The 19901-nt window shown below is 60.2% G+C and overlaps 1 protein-coding gene across 1 annotated transcript in view; it reads right to left on the reverse strand.

The window, feature by feature from the left end:
* TANGO6 (transport and golgi organization 6 homolog) overlaps positions 1-19901 on the reverse strand; it is a 20430-nt gene continuing 529 nt past the window's right edge. The window contains exons 2-19 of the mRNA XM_039696498.1: positions 19780-19901; positions 19376-19492; positions 18509-18635; positions 17707-17831; positions 17114-17276; positions 16519-16601; positions 14846-14958; positions 13396-13572; positions 11853-11979; positions 11145-11324; positions 8266-8400; positions 6094-6637; positions 5689-5843; positions 5471-5528; positions 3967-4119; positions 1986-2137; positions 961-1074; positions 1-328 (exon numbers count right to left, since the gene is read on the reverse strand). Of these exons, the coding sequence (XP_039552432.1) occupies positions 152-328; positions 961-1074; positions 1986-2137; positions 3967-4119; positions 5471-5528; positions 5689-5843; positions 6094-6637; positions 8266-8400; positions 11145-11324; positions 11853-11979; positions 13396-13572; positions 14846-14958; positions 16519-16601; positions 17114-17276; positions 17707-17831; positions 18509-18635; positions 19376-19492; positions 19780-19901 (2822 nt within the window). The 3' untranslated portion in view covers positions 1-151. The remainder of the gene's footprint in view (positions 329-960; positions 1075-1985; positions 2138-3966; positions 4120-5470; positions 5529-5688; positions 5844-6093; positions 6638-8265; positions 8401-11144; positions 11325-11852; positions 11980-13395; positions 13573-14845; positions 14959-16518; positions 16602-17113; positions 17277-17706; positions 17832-18508; positions 18636-19375; positions 19493-19779) is intronic.

The following is a 19901-nucleotide window of genomic DNA, read 5'->3' on the forward strand; positions in this document are numbered from 1 at the left end:
TGAGCATGTCTCAGTTTAATCCCACACCTCGTCCCAGCGAGGCTGCCCTGCCACGCGACACCGCCAGCGGCGTCCTGGAGGGCACAGCAAGCCTTCCCTGGGGGAGCATGGCCCCAGAGAGGAGCAGCTGGCCCCCACGGGCTCGGCCCCGCTATGGCAGCACCACGATCTTCTTCTGCAGCGTCTGCGGGGGGAACAGGACCCTCCTCACGGCAGCATCCAGCTCCTGCAGCGCCAGCTGCGCGTGCAGCACCGCCGCGGCGTCGCGCTCGGCCGCCACCACGTGCTTCAGCAGGCGGTACAGCTCCAGCAGCACGTCCTGCAGCACCTGGCACGGCACGGCACGGCACGGCAGCGTCAGCACGGCCCCGGCAGGGCTCCCCTTCCCCCGCTGCGGCCGCCGCCGTGACTCAGTTTCCCCGCAGGCCAGCAGCACGGTGCGGTGATCCTCCAGCCCAGGGGCACCGGGCATGCCGGGATCCCGGCTGTGGGGATTCCCGTGGGGAACTGGCTGTTTCCCCCACGGGAGCTGAGTCCCAACACGCTTGTTACTGGGAACTGCGGAGGGAGGCCACAGTGGTGGAAAAACCGGGCATTTCCAAGGCAAATCAGGGATGAACAACTCCCACAGCTCCCATGAGCTGGCACTGCCCCCAGCATGGCATGGCACTGTCCATGGCACAGCCCAGCAGCTCCGAGGGACGCCCCCACAAAGACCCCCTTCCCAGGATCTGTTGAGGGAACCCTTTAGTGGGGGATGCCCAAACTGGGCATCTCAGTCCCTTAGGACTTTCCCTGGAAGCTGTTTGGGAATGAGCCCTGAAAGCCCTTTGGGAATGAGCCCTGGAAGCCGTTTGGGAATGAGCCCTGCAGCCCCTACAGAGCACAAGCCCTCCCCAAGGTACACCCATGACCCCTGGGGGCTGTCCCTGCCCCAGGGACAGGCAGGGGCTGACCCACCTCAGTGACCTTCTCGCTCAGCCCCCGCAGCAGCAGCACCACCACGTGCACAGCAGCTCGGCGCACCTCAGCCTCGGGGTCTGTGCGGGCTATGGCTGTCACACAGCAGGTGACCTGTGGGGACAGGGCAGGGGGGCATCATCAGGGACTGAGAAATGCAGGGGATCCCACCGGAGCAGCCACTGTCCCAGGAAGGAGGATGGGAGCCCCATGCCCCGCTGGGTGCAGGCTCCGAGCAGCTCCCGGCAGCACATGGATGCCTCAGGAAGCTGTGTAAGAGTCTGTATGAAAATCAGGCAGAGCCAAAGGAATCCAATTAAATCCCGGCAGTGACAGCCGGGAGAATTAGCAGAGCTCACACCTTCTCAAAATAGCAGCGTGTGGCTCCCTGGCATCGCATCAACTGCCGGGATCCACCGGCGCCGAGCCGGAGCTGAGGGGAGCAGCCCCAGTGCCAAACCCAAAATGCCTCACTCCAGGAGCACCGGGGGGTGTGGGGGTGAAGCTCTGGCTCCCACAGGGCACAGACCCATCGCCTCCAGGGCTGCTGGGCCCCTGGGAGTCGGGCTCACCCCACTGGGATCTCCCAGCAGCTCCTGAAGCTGCATCTCACCCACAGCCTGCAGCCGGGGCGGGTGAGGGCCAGCTCCCTGATACTGATGATGCTGATAATGATAATTAAGATAACGGGAGAGTAACAAGGTGTCATTAAGCGGGAGGTGTCTCTGGCAAGCACCAGTTGTGCCCCCAGGTCTCCTCTGGCAATGGCTGCCATGGGTGGAGCAGGCACCTAAAAATCAGGGCTAGAAGGCTAGAACTTTCCCAGTGTTTGCTTCAGGCCCCATGGCTTTCATACTCCTCAATATCAGCAATTATCACTCACGTCCCTTATGGAAATGTCCCGTTTCCATATGGAAATGTCCCATTTCCATGTCCTGGGCAGCCCAAGCAGGCGCTAACAAATGCACTCGTTAAGGAGAGGCCCCAGGCTCCCCAGGCAGGGTCAGGGAAGGATGGAGCCGTACCTCCTGGATGATGGACCCCAGCTGGAAGCCCAGGTGCTGGCAGAGCTCGCCCAGGTTGGAGAGGCTGCTGGCACGCAGGGCACTGTCGGGATCGCGGGCACCCCGCAGGAAGGCGTGGATCAGCGGCTCCCGGTGCTGGAACACCATGTCCCCTGCCAGGGAGAGCAGAGCTCTGTCACCACCCTTCCTGCCAAAGTTCTCCTTTGGGAACAGATGGGCTGGGCATCTGCCTTGCAACACCACTGAACAGCTGGATGCAACATCTGGAGTGTGGCTTGTGCCCCTCAGCACACCCCTCACTCAGCCCTGCAAACACATCAAGTGTGAATCTCAAATTTCTACATCATCCAGACCCAATCCCCTGCCCCAATTAGCACACAGAGGTGCTGTGGAGGTGTGAGCTGCTAATGAGAGCTCACGCCCGTGCTCAGCATCCACAACCATCCCTCTCCTGTGGGAGTGTGGTCATCCCACAGGAGCTGAGCAGCTGTGTGCCCCACGGTGTGGACACACCTCCTGCCAGGCAGGGCCTTGAGGGCTGAAAGAAAGCTCCAGAAGGCCAGCTGGCCTGTGAGTTCTGTGCTTTTCCAGCTCTCTCAAGCTCTGGAAACTCCTCGGACAATGGTGTCCTGGTGGAGGCAGTGGGGTGGATGCCTTGGGATGCCCCAGGGTGTGGAGACAGGAATGATCCTTGTGGGCAGTGGAAGCCCCCCACCACCCAGCACGTGGGGGCTCAGGGCTGGGACTGGCACAGGCTGGGGGAGCACGGGGCAGCACTGTGATGCCAAGGACTTGCTGGGAATGTATCATGCTCTGTGCCTGCATCCCAGGACTTGGAATTCCAGCAGTATGAGCAGTGCAGGGTGATCTGAGAGGGATCCCCTCCAAAGCCAGCAGTGCTCCAGCCCCTGTGCCAGATGGCTACAGAAGGAGCATGCAACACTTCCTTTCCTCTCCTAGACAGGGAAAGCCACTCCAGTGGGACAGAGAACAGGGCTGGGCACAGGGCAGAGGGGGCATGACAGCCTCTTGGCAGAGAGGAGAGCTCAGAGCCCCAGAGAGCTGCGCAGCGATCCTGAAGTGCTGGATAAATCCTTGCTCTCAGATGCTGAAGCTTTGCAACAGAAACAACCTGGTGCAATTTGTTCTATAAATACGCCGGCGAGCCGGGACGCGCCGCAGCTGCCCGCGGCAGCGGCACTACGGCGAGCCCAGAGAGCAGGGCAGGAGCTGCCACCGTCCCCGGGGAGCTGCCGAGGGCAGCCTGCACCACGCCAGGCACTCGGACACTGCCTGGGGAGGTCTGGGACTGAGGGGCTCTGAGCTGACCGCTGGAGCCCCACAGGACACAGCGGGATGCCCTGAACCCATCCCAGCAGCGAGGACGGATGGTGGCACAGCCAGGCACTGATGCCACAGCTGGCAGAACCCAGGGACGCCACTGGTGCCAAGGAACCTGCCACAGGCCACAGGAGAATCACAGTCCCAGGAGCCAGGGGCTGCTGGCCCTTCAGGGGCATGCCCAGCCAAGGCACACAGCTCCCAGCCGGTGACCAGGGAGCTTTGCCTGGCTGCCCCAGCACCGTGGACACTGGCTGCCACCTCCCTGGCCATGTACAGCTCCAGCTGAGTGCTCCCGCTGGCCAGGCCTCCTCCACAGAGTCAGACAAGGCATTTTAGGACGTGTCCCAACAGCAGATGCCGGAAAGGCATCATCCAGCTTTTAGCTGTGAGCCCGGCGTGTCCGGGCGCTTCCCGGCAGTCTCCCAGCCCGGTGCTGCCAAACAAGGGGATGGTGGGCTGCTGGCAGGACCTGCCATCCTGCTGCTGGCAAACCCAGCCAGCTTCTCTTTGGCTTTCAGACCCTGCTCACCTTCTGACAACAAGAGTCCCCTGTGGGCTTTCCCCTGGCAATGGTGAGGCTGAGCAGCGCTGTGGCTGCTGGCAGTGGGCAGTGCCATGCCCACGGCCATGGACTCACCCAGCGCCCGGGTGACACGCATCAGCACCTCGCCCAGCTTCATCCTGGTGACAGCAGCCATGGTGTCCTCTCTGCCCTGTGCTGGGCACTCGTACTGTGCCAGCAGGACGGGCAGAATCCGCTCTGGATACTCACTGGAGAGCAGAGCAACGCCTGGAGGGGAGAAAAACTGGAAAATCAGTAATTTAGCAGTTGGCAGCAGGTGTCCACTCACTGCTGCTGGCTATGCCCTTTGACCCAGTGAGGACTTGCTGCTCTGGGGGCAGCTGGCACTGCAGGCAATGCTTGGGCACAGGGTCTGGTCACTGCTCCCAGCCCTTGGCCATCTGCACACGGTGCCAGCTTGTGTCTGTCCCTGCTGGATTTACCTGGCCCAGACTGGGAGCAGGAGCCAGTGTGTGTTGCATGCCAGCTGCATCTCCCTGGGGCTGATGAGAGATCAGATCCCAGATGCAGGGATCAGACCCTTCTCCAGCTCCAGTGCCCTGCCCTGAACACACTCCAGCCCCTCAATGACTGTCTTGGATGAGGGGCCCAAAACTGCCCCCAGGACTCCAGGAGTGATATCCAGTACACCACTGCAGTCCGGCTCCATGAAACCCAGCGGTGTTACCACCGCTGCCTCACCCAGCCCCGCTGCTGCGACAGGGAGCAAGCAGGATATGGGGACCTGTCTGGCCTGGCCCCCGGCCCTGCGCTTGGCACGGCACGGCTCGGCACGGCACAGGTGCCGGGTGAGTCAGAGCTGCGAGGAACTGCATCAGGGTTAATCAGCGAGCGGGGCAGCTGCAGCGCGTTAATCACCGGGACGGTGCAGCCTTTGTGCTCCAGCCCTGGGCAAGGACAGGCCCGTCCCTCTCAAGACCGTACAGGCAGCGGGAAGCACGGCAGCAACTCCTTTCCCAGCTGCTGCCAAAGGTTACCAACCCAACCCAACGCGGGCCAAGGGAATGGCACCCGTGCCCTCCGCGGAACGCAGGGGACCGTGACCGCGCATTGTCACACAGGACACGCACGTCACCCGCGCGGAAGCACCTGCCTGCAGATCCCACAGCGTGCTGGGGCAAGCACTGACCTGAGCGCTTCCTAGGAACGGGTGTGAGTACTCAGGAGCTGCCACCTTGGCAGAGCCCTGAGGGAGCACCAGTGGGTCTCCCACGTCCTGCTCCTCTGCCAGCCTCAGCTGAACAGGCCCCTCCGTGGGTGCTGGGGCTGTGCCCACGCTGTACTGGAACTGCAGCCCCAGACCTGAGGCACAGACCAGCTCCAGGGAGTAAGAATAACTGGGAGATGAAGTCTCCAGCTTCAGGAACTCGGCATAGAGCCCACATGTGGCCCCAGGCTTGATGGAACACCACAAAGCCACAGTCTGGGAGGGCAGGAGATGCCAAGCCCTCAGCCTGGCCACGGCTCTCCTGCTCTTCACTCCCAGGGCGCAGAGCCTCCATAGCACAAAACCTTCCCTGACAAAGGGCTGGCACTCGCCTGGACAGGCACTGCTCACCTTGGATGGCTGAGAGGTAGACAAAGGCGTCCTCGTGCTGCACATTCTCCAGGAACACCTGGAAGGAAGGGAAGTGCCATCAGCAGTGACCCTGGGCTGGGCCAGCAAGGCCAGAGGGCTCCAATAACCGTGACCACCTCTCCTGCTCTGCTGGCAGGGGACACAGCAGGGGACGGGGACCAAGGCAGGGGACAGGGCCCACAGCAGGAGCCGGGTACCTGCAGCAGCTTCTCCTGAAGCCGAAGTGCCTCTGGATGCCGCTGGGTGACCAGGCTGGCGAGGCGGCGCAGGGCAGCTGCCCGGCTGGGGGGCTGGGGGTCGTAGGCTGCCACCAGCAGCTCCTGGAGCCCAGCCGGGGCCAGGCTGTCGGCACCTGGGGCTGGAGAGGCACCGGGCTCACGGGCTGTGCTCTGCTCCTTGCTGCTCTCCCTGTGAGCCGAGGAGGGGCTGCTGTGTGGGTGCCGCAGCGCTGCGGGGCCGGGGGCTGTGCCAGCCGGGCTCGGTGCTGCGGTGCCAGCTGGGCTCTGTGCTGTGGTGCCGGCAGGGCTCGGTGCTCTGGTGCCAGCAGGGCTCGGTGCTGCGGTACCAGCAGGGCTCGGTGCTGCGGTGCCAGCAGTCGGCACCTGGGGCTGGAGAGGCACCGGGCTCACGGGCTGTGCTCTGCTCCTTGCTGCTCTCCCTGTGAGCCGAGGAGGGGCTGCTGTGTGGGTGCCGCAGCGCTGCGGGGCCGGGGGCTGTGCCAGCCGGGCTCGGTGCTGCGGTGTCAGCAGGGCTCGGTGCTGCGGTGTCAGCAGGGCCCTGTGCTGCGGTGTCAGCAGGGCTCGGTGCTGTGGTGCCGGCCGGGCTCGGTGCTTTGGTGCCAGCAGGGCTCGGTGCTGCCGTGCCAGCTGGGCTCTGTACTGCTGTACCAGCCAGGCTCGGTGCTGCGGTGCCAGCAGGGCTTGGTGCTGCCGTGCCAGCAGGGCCCTGTGCTGCCGTGCCGGCCGTCCTGCCCAGCACAGCGTCGGCCGCGGTGCCCAGCGTGCCGGGGCAGCAGGCGCCGTGGGTGAGGATGGCGATGCGCAGGTCCGAGGCCAGCTCCTGGGTGAGGGGCTCGGGGTAGGTGCGGGACAGCTCCTCCAGCAGCGGCACCAGCCGCTTCAGCACCGCGAAATCGCCGGGTTTCAGCTGGGGCTCGGTGCTGCGGTGCCAGCTGGGCTCTGTGCTGTGGTGCCGGCAGGGCTCGGTGCTCTGGTGCCAGCAGGGCTCGGTGCTGCGGTACCAGCAGGGCTCGGTGCTGCGGTGCCAGCAGGGCTCGGTGCTGCTGTGCCAGCAGGGCTCGGTGCTTTGGTGCCAGCAGGGCTCGGTGCTGCGGTGCCAGCAGAGCCCTGTGCTGTGGTGCCAGCAGGGCCCTGTGCTGCCGTGCCGGCCGTCCTGCCCAGCACAGCGTCGGCCGCGGTGCCCAGCGTGCCGGGGCAGCAGGCGCCGTGGGTGAGGATGGCGATGCGCAGGTCCGAGGCCAGCTCCTGGGTGAGGGGCTCGGGGTAGGTGCGGGACAGCTCCTCCAGCAGCGGCACCAGCCGCTTCAGCACCGCGAAATCGCCGGGTTTCAGCTGCGGAGCGAGAGGAGCAGCGCTGGCACCAGGGTAACGAGGGCTCCCTCCCTGGATGCTCCCTCAGGGGGGTGAGGAGCCCCAGAGCCCTGTCCCCAGGTCATGAGCCAGCCTCCAGGCACTATGAGCTCCTCTCAGCCCAGTGCCAACCCCAGTGCCAATCCCAGCCCTGGCAGCAGCCACGGGAGAAGCTGGGAAGCACGTGAACCTGAAGAACAGCAGGGGACCAAGCCAGGGACATCCCTCCCACCAGCACTGTGCCAGACTTGCCAGCAGTCCTGCCTGGAAGGATGCTCCCAGCACAGCAGCCATGACCTGTCCTGAGCTGGAGAAGCTCCTGCTCTAACCTGGATTTAGCTGCTAAAATCTGGGATGTGAGGCCTGAAAAAGGGGGCTTTAGCAGAGATTTTGGATGATTGCATAAAGCCCCTCGCCCGCTGAAACCCAAACAGCTCTGCAGCTGCTTCCAAAACCTTTCCCATTCCATTTTCCAAATTATATCACTCCCATTAATGCAGAAGTGGGAGCAGGAACTCGCCTGGGAGGGGACCATTGCAGCCACAAGACTCTGGCTTTAACTTCTCTTCAACTACAGTTCTTTTCCCAGTATTAGAAATTTAGCAATAAGAGACAATAAATTATCTTCTTCTGTTAACAGCTGGATCTTCCTTAGGGCAAATCCAGGGATGGAACAACCCCAGCAGCTCAGTGATGGCAGCACATTAATGGATGTGCCATTGCTCCCCATGGCAGCTCCACTGAGTGACACAGAGCTCATATATATATATAGGTATTACAAGGTAACTGAGAGATATAAATAACAATATAAATATGTATAAAATGTAAATATAAAAGTATAAGGGGATTTTCAAGGGTACATGTGAAGTTCACAATGCTCTGCAGCCAGTCTGTGACCGTGTGGGGATGCAGAGGGTGCACTGCTGTCATTTAAAGATGCTGTATGTGACTGCACTGCTCTGTCAGTGCCTTCTTAGGAGAGATTATAAATGAGTTAATTGGGCTCTTGGAGTGCCCTGCTCTGATTGAATCCTTGGTCAGCAAGCTGGCACTGCCCCAAGGAAGATCATTATATATCTATATATCCATTTACAGGCTGCAGGGACCCCAAGCAGGGACCCAGCTGTGCCACTGCACCCTCGGCTGGGTGTGGCAGCCCCACGCCCCCCAAGGACGCCCCCTCACCTGGACAGCCCCGCCGAGCACGGCAGCCACCAGCCCCATGGCCATGGCGAGGGTCTGCGCCTCGGCCGCCGCGCCGGGGCCCCGCGCAGGGTGGGCACAGGCCCGCTGCAGCACGGCCGCCAGGAACTGCTGCACCTGCCAAGGGAACACTGTCAGCAGCAGGGACACCGGGCAGTGCCCCTGCAGCCCCCCTGCAGCCCCCCTGCAGCTCCTCTGCAGCCCCCCTGCAGCCTCCTGCAGCCCCCCTGCAGCTCCCCTGCAGCCCCCCTGCGGCTCCCCTGCAGCTCCCCTGCAGCCCCCCTGCAGCCTCCTGCAGCCCCCTGCAGCTCCCGCTGCCCCCGTGCCCAGCCCAGTGTCCCCATCCCACATAGCTCTCAGCACAATCCCACACAAACGAGTCTCCCCATCCCAATCTCCAGAACAATTCCACAGCCAGCTCCCGCTGCCCCTGCGCCCAGCCCAGTGTCCCTGTCCCACACAGCTCCCCAGAACAATCCCACACAAACGAGTCTCCCCATCCCAATCTCCAGAACAATTCCACAGCCTTCAGACACCGCTCTCAGGGATGCACAGGGTGGGATTTTGGGGTGTCTGTACAGGGCCAGCAGTTGGACTCAATGATCCCTGTGGGTCCCTTCTAATTCAGAACATTCTTTGATTCTGTAATTCTGAGAAATCCTTTGATTCTGTAATTCTGAGAAATCCTTCCCATTTTCCTCCTGCTGCTGCTACCCCAATCCCAGTGTGGGCTCAGCCAAGTCACGTCCACAGCTGGGACAAGATGATGGTCAAACTGGGGGGGTCTCTCAGCTGCAGAAGTCCCCCTGGGGCTGGAGGAACAGAGGGATCCCAGCTCCATCTCTGCCTCCTGCCTGACTCCACCATGGGATGGAAGCTGGCACAGTCCCAAAGGGAAGCTCAAGGTGGGGCTGTATGGAATTGCCCCAGGTAAAGGCTTGGAAATCCCAGAGCCAAGGAGCTCCAGCCCCTGTCTACAACTCTTCACACCAGCCTCCCCCTTATCCTGCTCAGCTGACACTCCAGCTGAGCCCTTCCTGTGCTCTCCTTACTTTGGGATTTTTCCCACAGTATTTTTATTCCACATGTAACGACCCTGCCTGGTTGGCATTGGCCTTCTCCACACTTGGCACCAACACCTTTGATCCCACAGGCGTCCTGCCTTCCCAACAGATCCTGAAATAAGGGAGTTGATGTTCTCCATGCCTTATCTTCTCCCAGACAAGCCTGGGAAGGGTTTGCATCAGGGTCACTCCTACCTAACAGGTGTGCTCAACAGAGGAGGAACTATTGTGTTCCTGTTTCAGAAAACAAAGCATGAGGGCAACAAGGTCCTCTTGCACCAAATTCCAAACTTCCACCCCCAGGGCACTGGGTGCAGGCAGCATTTCCTCCTCAGCTGCCAGATTCCTTAAGCAAGAAGGGAGGCTGTGGAAAAAGGCTTTGGAAAAGGCTGCATAAAAGGCTCAGGTACCTGCTGGGATAATTATTCCAGAGAAGAAATTGCATCAAACAGCAAGTAAAAAAAATTAGAACATTTGCTCTCACAACACAGTGACACATGAGCTGGAGGGGTTGAAGTTATACTTAATATTAAAAAAATAAAATAGTGAATAAATAACAGTAGATTTTAACTGAGAAAAATGAAAACTCAAAAAATAATCTAGAAAAAAAAAAACCATTTTAAAGTGGGAGGGAAAAAAAAGGAAAAATAAAACATTGGGGCACAGTTGTGTCTGGGGCAGGAGGAGAGAATCCTTGGTGCAGTGAGGAAATCAAATTGACCTTGGTTGTGGAGGAGAATACGTAAATAAAATAAATGTGCAGTGAGGGGGGCACAGCAGCTGCTGCTCCTGGCTCCAGCTCTGGCAGGATGGATCCCACTTGCTCCCACCCCACTGGGGCCCCCAAACACCCCAGGGAACCCCAGAGTGCAGAACCTGCTCAAAGCCTGTCCCTGTCCCAGCCCGGGGCCTCGCTGAAACACAACCCCGGGCAGGAGGAGAATGGATTTTTTGTCTGCATTTCTTTGGTGGTGGGTTTTTATCCCAGACTCCAGCTGGACCCTGGAACCTGGCAGAGCCCTTCCCCATGTCCCAGCGCGCCCCTCGGGCCCGGCAGGGCTGTGATGGGAGGCAGGTGGGGACAAAGCGCCGCTGGCTGTGTCCCCTTGCTGCTGAGCACACAAAGGCTCCTTTGTCCCGAAGGAAACGTGAGGAAACCTGCCCCTGCCCACGGCATGCGGAGCTGGCATGGCTGGGCACCGGGGGAAAAGCAGCAATAAAACACAGGATGGGGAAGTTCAGAGCCACCGGATCTGCAGGGGATCCACAAGGACTGCCAGGCTGCCCTCGGTGCCCAGCTGCCTCCTGACCGACCCCATCCAGGGCAGGCTCAGGGGAAAAGATTCTAAATATCCTTTTTGGGACCAAGGGGCACCAGTGGCCTTTGGAATTACAGTATTTAATACACTTGGCACTGCCCATTCATGAATGTAGGAGCACAGTTATGCCAGCCAGGTTGCTCCCATCCAGACTGGCCTTGGGTACTTCCATGGATGGCACAGCCACTTCTCTGGGCAACCTGTGCCAGGGCCTCACCACTCCCACTGGGAGGAATTTCTTCACTATGTCCCTTCTAACCCTGCCCTCTGTCAGGGGGAAGCCATTCCCCTTTGTCCTGTCACCCCAGGCCCTTGTACAAAGTCCCTCTCCAGCTCTCTGGGAGCTCCTTTAAGGCCTGGATGTTTCTCTAAAGGTCACTCTGGACCCTTCTCTTCCCCAGGCTGAGCAATCCCAGCTGCTCCAGCCCCTGCTCCTGGCAGTGCTCAGCCGGTGCCCCCGGGCTCTGCCACCACCAACCTGCACAATGTCAGTGAACACGGTGTCGGAGACGCCCTCGCACAGCGCAGCCACCAGCTGCAGCACCAGCAGCCTCCTCCCCTGCCTGGCCTGGTACTGCTCCAGCTCCAGCAAGCTCCCTGCAGGCTGCACGGCTGGGTCTGGAGCCTCCTCATCCTCCGCAGCCACCTGAGTCAGCTCCTGCCGGGAAGGGAGCGCGGGCACGGCGAGGCAGCGGTTAAACAGCAGGAGCCAGTGCCCGCAATGCCAGCTGACTCCTCGCTCCACCACCACCCCCCAGCTGCTGGATGAAGGTTTCTGAGAGCTGCCCACAGCTCCTGGGTGTTCCATCCCCATCCCCTATGGGCAGGGGCACAGAATCCCAGCCCAACCCAGGCCTGGAGGGAGCCGCGGGGGGCTCCAAGTGAGATCAAAGGAAGCAGGTATGGGGCCCCTCTTCTGGAGCCAAGGAAGCAACAGAGATTATTCCCAGCCTCCAACACATTTCAGACATGCTCCTGTAGTTAAAACAGCCCAGGGGGAGAATGGGGGTTAACCCCTTCAGGGACAGGGCTGCTCCCACTCCTTGGCTTCCCACGCAGCACACAGGGCTGCTCCAGCACAGGCCATACCCCAGGACACACAGGGGGTGATCCCCCTTTTGCCTTCTCTTTGTCCAGAGAACCCCTTTCTGCAGGTGTGCCCCAACCAGGGGCTGGCTGCCCTCACCTTCAGGCAGTGGATGAAGAAGTCTCCTGCCAGACCACTCTTCTGGCAGTGGGACAGGAGCTCCACCAAGCTCTCCACATGGCACTGCTCCAAGGAGATCTTCTGGTACAGGGCCTCATCTTCATCACTGGAACAAGTCACTGTATCACCCACACAAACACACCCAGAAGCCCCTGATGCCCAGGCTCCAGGGCATGGTGAAATCCCAGCCTGCATTTCCCTGGAAGCCTTCCTTCCCAGCACTTCCCAGCAGAGCCTGCAGGCAGCTGAGCCAAACGTTGCCCAGGTCATTTGGGCTCTGCTTATTAACTAACCTGCACTCATTAACAGAAACCATGAGCCCAAAACATACGTTTCATCCAGCCCATAAACAACAGGATTAGTGCTGGGTAAGTTAGGCAGTGGTCAGAGCTGTGGCAGCAGGGGCATGAGCCAGAGCCAGGATGGAACAAGTTTAAAGTAGTCCCAGTTTAAGCAAGGCAGAGCTGCCTCTAATTCTGGCTCTCCAGTACCTAAAGAAAGTTTATAAAAAGGCTGGAGAGGGACTTTGAGCACAGGCGTGGAGTGACAGGACAAGGGGGAATGGCTTCCCACTGACTGAAGGTGGGTTAGATGGGATAATGGGAAAGAATCCTTCCCTGTGAGGGTGGGGAGGATGGAGTGGCCCTGGAACAGGCTGCCCAGAGCAGCTGCCCCATCCTTGGAAGTGCCCCAAGGCTGGACAGGACTTGGAGCAACCCGAGATAGAGGAAGGTGTCCCTGTCGATGGCAGGGGTGGAACAAGATGAGCTTTAAAGTCTTTTCCAACCCAAACCAGCCCATAATTCTAGCTCAGGTCAGGAAAAGCTTGAAAAGAAGCCGAACCAAACGTATTTGTGGGGATTTTGCTGCAGGTGCCCCCAGCTCCCAGCACACCCCTGGGCACAGCTGTGCCTCTGCCTGCCCCACGGTGCTGCCCTGGCCCTCCTGCCAGCTCACAGCCCCTCTCTTTAACCCAGCCTCCTGCTGCTGGACATCCCAGCCTGCGTGGCTGGACACTAAAGGCTGCAGTTAACTCCCAGCATGGCCAGCCCTGCCTCCACTCAGAGGCCATCTGCCCGCGCCAGAGGAGCTCCGAGGCTGCCCCGCCACGCTGGCACTGCCACGGTCTGTGCTGTGACTATGCCACCTGTGCCCGGGGGACCCTGCTCACTGTGTCACCTGACAGGCTCGGCCTGGAGGTTGGAAGCTGAATTTTTGGGGTGCTGAGATTGGGAATTCACATCTCCCTCCCAGACACTGTGCAGGCAGGCAGGGAGTGCACACCAACACTCAGAGTGTGATGCTTCTTGGGGCTGCAAGTCAGAGCTCTGCACCATGTCCAGGGAACCTGGGGGCTGTGCTGGCTCTGTGGGCTGTGTGGAAGTGTCACCTGCCTGAACATGAAGGGATGAGACCCTGTGGGATGGCTCTGGCAGCGCCCTGCTTTGCCCAGGCTCTCTGCCAGGCTTCCCTGGAAAGCCCCGGGTGCCGGGTGACCCAGGGACTGTCCCACAGCACTCACCTGATGGTTTCCTCCAGGACGACGGCAGCACCGCCCTCGCTGCCCACACGGAGCTGGCACTGTGGGTGCAGGGTGGGCACGTGGCTGCTCAGCCCAGCCAGGCTTTCCAGCACAGCCAGGGACTGCTCCCGCTCTGCCTTCTCCAGGAACCACAGCAGGATGTCCTGGCACGGGGAGCTGTCAAGGAGAAAGGAGCCTGTGGTGACACTGCTCTGCCCACTGCACCTTCCCTCATCCCTTTTGGGATGAGGGACATGACTGGAGTGCTCTGGAGCAGCCACGGGCTCTCCCTGGGATGCTCCAGCTCCTGGCTCTGGCAGTGAAAGCATTTGTGCCTGTTCCTAAGGGAATCAGCAGCACATCCTGCCCTTCTGGCGCTCCCAGATGGAAGGATTTGGGTTCCTCCACACTTCAGGCTGGCAAGGAAGCACTGTGAACACCCTTGGCACGCCCTGCCTGTGCCTCACGCCGGGGTGACAAGGGCTGGTGGCAGTGCCAAGGCAGAGGAGGAAGGAGATGGGAGCACTGAGGTGGCACGGGGAGCCCTGCCAAGGGAAGAAGCAGGTTAATGAGGTGAAGCAGCCGCACTGGGCCGTGCCAGGGGTCTGGAAACCCGAACACTTCCAGGCAGCTGTGGGCTCAGTCATCCCTGCCAAATTCCTCAGCAAAGGAAGCAGTGACTGCTGGCCCAGCAGCAGCGTGAACTTGGCTCATCCCACCAACTTGTCACGGCACTCACTGCTCTTTGAAGTGATTAACGAGGCCTTTAATATTAAACAGCACAGGCTGTGTCTACACACACCTTTTAGGGAAAGCCTCCACACGCCAGGATCACCAGAGCACCGTGCAACCCCACCAGGAATGCTTTTACCAGGCTGCTCCTAACTCCAGGGAAAGCCTGGGGGCACCAAGGAGAGAGGACAGCCAGCACCTGGTCACCCCTGTGCCTGCCACGACTGGCACTTGTGGTGCTCCCCACTGCACACCAGTCACGGGGAGCTGGGCATGGTGTGGGGGATCAGCTGCCAGGACTGTACCAGAGGAGAGTGATCCCAGATTGGAGAATGATCCTGTACTTCCAAGAGGCAGTGCTTAAACTGCTTTCCCACTTTTTATGCTATTTGTAGACCCTCCATCTGGTTTCCAGCATCACTCCCTCCATCCATGGATAACCACGATCCCTGCTCCAGGCAGAGCCACCCAAGGGCATTCTCACCTCTACACGAAACATCCTGGCTTCAGGGAAGACAAAAACTAACAAGAGAACAGCCTCCTCAGGCACGGGATGCCCGTGAGGCTGCGTGCCTGGAACAAGAGTGCTTTGGGGTGGGAAGGTGGATCTCTGCTCCTGCCTGTGCCCTGAGCGTGGCTGCTGGAGGGGGCAGAGCCCAGCAGATGAAACCCCAGCAGATGAAACCCCAGCAGAAGCAGAGCACAAACCCTCCCTTACCGTAAGTATGACACATTCTGCTTGGCGAAGGAATAGAGGGAAAACACCACTCCCAGCACTGGCTGCAAGGATCCCAGCAGCAGGCTCGAGCTGTCATTCCCAACCACATACACCTACGGAGAGAGGGGCACAGGAGGGCAGTCAAACACCTGCACGGGCCAGAGGGGAGTCACAACACCTCTGTGCACAGGGCAGCTAGCAGGGGGGATGGTGGGTGGAGGGCTCCCAGCCTCTTCCTCCAGTCTGCAGGCTGGCTTCCCTGATTATGCCACATTCCCTATTAAAACCCGCCTTCAGCACCATCTTTCTCCAAGAATTTGCTTAACCACAGCAGGGCTCCAAGCTACAGGAAGGCTGCAGGCAGTTTTTTGGGAAGTCTGCTGCTTAGGAGTAGGATCCTGCCTTACCCAGGGATGCAACAGGCTGGAATGAGCAAATCTTCACTGAATGAGTGTAAATCTCAAGCACAGAGATCAGTCACCAGCAGGGCAGTTGGGCTAGTGGGTGCTGAGCTGAGGCATAGGGCTGCTCAGGCTCTGGGGGGACTGGAGAGGCTCTGGGAATGTTGTTGGTGCTCAAGGGGGCTTTGGGGATGCTGTAGAGGCTCTGAGGGGGCTGCAGAGGCTCTGGAGGGGTCGCAGAGGTTCTGGGGGGGGCTATAGGGGTTAGGGGGGTATTCCAGAGCCCTGCTCCTTCCCTCCATCTCATCCAGCACCCTCCCTAGAGGCTGAGAAATGGCCCCCACAGGGCCCTGCCCTGCTCCACTGATGCTCCCAGGCCTGTTTTCATGTGCTAATCCCCAGGGAGCCATTCCTCCTGCCCAGACCCTTGTGTACACAAAGCCTCCCGATGAAGCCCCAAGGATGGTTTCTCACTAAGCATCAAATGACACTTGTTAGGCAAGAATCCCCCCAAACCAGGGGTCCCCTCACTAATCTGGCTGCTGTCAGGCCCCCAGTGCTCTGCCATTGAGGAGGGACCCACCCCAACCCCCCCAGCACTGCTCTGGGAGGGAGCAGCCCTCCAGACCAGTCTCTGCCTGCCAGCCAGTTACAACAGATCTTACTGGGAAAACAGACAACAATCCCAGCATTTAAGAGCTTAGCCTGCCTCGGGGCATGCCAGGAAGCAAGTCACCAGCCTCTGAAATTTGAATTCCTGGACTGGAGATGTCCTTCTGGGTTGGAAGGTGCAGCAGGAAGCTGCTGGAGCCTGCAGTGAGGCACTGGGGTTACTGGTGGGAATGGCAGGAAACGGAGTTATGAGGGGAGGTGTCACAGGAGAGACCTCCACAAAAAGCCCTCGTCCTTCACAGGAAGCACAAGGATAGACCTCACCAATCCCTGAAATGCCAGAACCAAGATCTGTGCTCCAAGGAAAGCTTAGAGCTCCTTACAGTGCCCAAGGGGGCTTCAAGAGGGCTGGAGAGGGACTTTGGACAAGGAGCCATGACTTCCAACTGCAAGAGGATGGGTTGAATGGGGTCCTGGGAAGGAATCCTTCCCTGTGAGGATGCTGAGGGCCTGGCACAGCCCATGTGGAGGTACTCCTGCAGATGAATACCAGACTGAGCATGACTGCAGGAGACACTGGGTTTGTGTGGCCCAACACACACTGAGCTGCTCACCAGATCTCAAACCAGCTCTTTTTCTCACCCAAAGCAGACACGGTACCTTGAGCACATCTTCCACACAGCTGCCCAGCTCTGCCTCGGGCACCAGCACGGCCCCTGCTGTCGCTGTCAAATCCTGCAGCTCTGAAAGCAAAGGGCAGAGACATGAGCCCCCCAAAACAGCCCGCAGCCCCCAGCAGCAGAACTGCATTCCCTGCACCCAAAAGCACTTCCACAGCTCCCTTCCCTCCCCACGGGAACAGAGCAGCCCTCATTAGCCACACTAATTGTGCTGTAGTGTCATAAACCCCCAAGGAGACATGGAAATCAACACAGACCACAACTCCATGATGTACAATTCCCCAGAGAGCTGCTGGCCAGAGTGGGGAACCAACAACTTCTGTCTGAAGCCCAGAGCAAGGATTCAGGCTGGGAGAGGTTCCCAAGGAGCACGGGGCAGAGCCAAAGCGCTCAGCTCCCACGCTGCAGTGACTGCACTCAAGGGTAAATACAGTGTACCCAGACAAACTGACAGGGGCAGCACACAGAGCTGGGCTGCCACACCCCCCAGCCCGGCTGCTGGCCTGAGACAACTCAGAAGGAATGACAAAAAGCAGCGGGGAGCACAGCAGAGGCTCCCCCCGTGCAGCAGGTACCTGCGGCCCGCGAGCAGCGGCGCAGCGGTGCCAGCAGGGGCTGCAGCAGGTGCCTCTCTGCCAGCTCTGGCTGCTCCCTGGCCATGCTGAGCAGCGTGCTGGTGGCCACGCGCTGGAACTGCCGCGCCGCCACTTTGTCCTGGATGTGCAGCAAGTCCAGAATCTGCAAGGAAAAGCAAGCAAGGGTCAGCAATGCCTCAGAGGGGGATACCTGGCACCCCACAGAACCAAGGAGCCACCATGGGCTGCTTTGCATGGCAATCCGTGTGTGGAAGAGCCAGTGTCCTTCCCACACACCCAGGATACCTCTCTGGGCTCGGAGCAGGACCCTGCAGCACTCCCAGAGCCAAAGGCTGGAAGCAAGAGCTACACACAGAGCTCTGTGTAGCACAGTGCCAAGTACCTCGTGTGATCAGACAACACCACCCAGCATTTCAGTAAAACATGGAAAATTCAAAAGTGGAAACATCCTACTGTCAGAAAAACATCTCCTGCCTTGAGCCAGGCCACACTCAAGCAGAAGGAAGAGCCCCAGCACTCTCCAAGCTGAGAGCTGGCTCTGCATTCCCCGGCAGAGGGGACGAGGGACTTACCTGGGGGCACACCTGTCTGTAGTAGTCCTCGAGGGACAGGCACTGCTGGGGGCAGGCAGCCAGGATCTTCCCAACTGCATCACATTTCCTCCAGTCCAGAGCTGCTGCTTCAGCACCGGCACCACCTACAACAGCAGCAGAAATCCTGGGTCAGCTCCGACCCAGGCCAGCTCTGGCTGAAGCCAGCTGTTCCTAGCCAAAAATTGGATTTTGAGCTTTTATTGATCTTTCAGGAGACACCTGAACTTAATGAAAGAAAGGGGAAAACTGCTGTGCAAGAGCCCTGCTAATGGAAAGCAACTCCTACAGCCAGGTGGGTGAGCCAAAAGGTGGGGAGAGGTTGTGCTTGGATGGTTGGAGTTGGCCAGATGAGATTTTGGCACTAAAAACTGCGGGATTCAGCTTGTGGAGAGCAACAGCTTCCTTCCCTGGCAGGACACGGAGAGCAGGGGATGGGATGAGTCTTGCTGTCCCTACAGCTCCCACCACACTGGCACTGGGACTGGGCATTCCCCAGGAGTGATCCCACTCTGGACACACACAGTGTGTGACCCCATCGAGGCACAAACAGGCTTGGAGCCTTTCAGTGTGGCCCTCTAACATATGTGTACCCCAAATTAGAGCAGTTTGGGGGTTCAGCACAGCCAGAGACAGCCTGTGTGTCACCATGTCACCTCAGCCTGGCACACGGCAGCCCCTACATCCCGCTCTTGTGGCTCTGCTCTTCTGGGCCTCTCACGGGATGAACTGTCTCAAGACACCTCTGCATCTGTGAAGCTGGGGCCCAGAGCCCCCCACTCACCGTCTGTGCCCTCCAGGACGCCCCGAACCACGGCGTGCACCCCGCCTGGCCTCAGCAGCCTCTCGGAGAGCAGGTGCCCGCAGAGCCGCCGCAGCCAGGCCGGGGCTGCCCCCGCACCCGGGCACCGCTGCAAGGGAGCACAGGAGCACCTGAGGAGCCTGCTGCACACACTGTGCCAAGCCCAGCCCCGGGCAAACAGCCCCTGCTCTGACTGAGAGCACAGGACACAGGCTTTGAGCTGCTGCTTCGTCCAGTGGCACAAAGCAAATCAGGAATTAATGAGAGGTCAGCCCTCAGGTGCTTAGCATGCTACTCCACCCCTGGAAGTGTCCAAGGCCAGGTGGGACGGGGCTTGGAGCAACCTGGGACACTAAAAAGTGTACCCGCCCATGATAGGGAGTGGAATGAGATGAACTTTGAGTTCCCTTCCAGGCCAAGCCATTCTAGGATTCTATGATTCTATTAAGGGCATTATCCCATGGGGACTTTCCTAAAACAACACTTAAGAGATTCCCCATCTCCTCCTCCCCAGGATACTCTGGAACAGCCCCAGAGAGCAGCAGGTGCTCTGTGTCATGCCCAGAGTGGGAAGGGTGAGGTCTGGAGGAGCAGAAGCTGTGCTTGGCTGGGCACGGCAGATGTGGGTGCCAAGCCAAGGTGGCACGTGCGGCGATGACAGTCCCTGACACACCCACACTCTGCTCCTGCACAGCAGGGCTGGAATCACACACACCCAGCAGCCTCGCCAGTGCTCGGGGACTGGTGTTTAAGGTGTAAGAACATTTCCAGAAGAGCAGCATCCTCGGCGTGTGGGAACCAGGGGGGCACGGGCGCTGACAGCCCTGTGCTGGGGATGGCCGTGGGTACCTGCTTGGGCTGTCCCTGCAGCACGAGCAGCTCCTGCACCGCCAGCGGCTGGTAAACACGGTCCAGGATGTCCCTCAGGGCCTCCCGGCACTGCGCTCGCTCCGCTTCCGAAACACCCTGCAACGAAACACACCGGGGCTCTGACAGCAGCCTGGCTGGGCGCTGCAGCCCCTGCCCCGCAGCCCCTCGCTGGGCTCCGTGCCTCCCGTTCCTGCTCCCACACGGGGCAGGACACGGCAGGCACGGCCTGAGGAGCTCGGCTGGGGAGCGGGGACACGGGACACAGGCACACGGGGACACGGGCAGCGGGCACACGGGCTGCGGGGACACGGGACACGGGCACACGGGCAGCGGGGACACGGGACACGGGCAGCGGGCACACGGGCTGCGGGCACCGCACGGACCTGGCAGAGCGCGGCGGGGCCGTGTCCCAGCGCGCAGAGCCCGCAGAGCAGCAGCCGCAGGTGCCGGGCGAGCAGCGGGGCGCCCAGGGCCGGCAGCCGGGCCAGCTCCACCAGCGCGGCCA

Source organism: Passer montanus, unplaced genomic scaffold (genome assembly GCF_014805655.1).
Source record: "Passer montanus isolate IOZ18808 unplaced genomic scaffold, ASM1480565v1 scaffold98, whole genome shotgun sequence".
In the NCBI taxonomy this organism is placed as follows: Eukaryota; Metazoa; Chordata; class Aves; order Passeriformes; family Passeridae; genus Passer; species Passer montanus.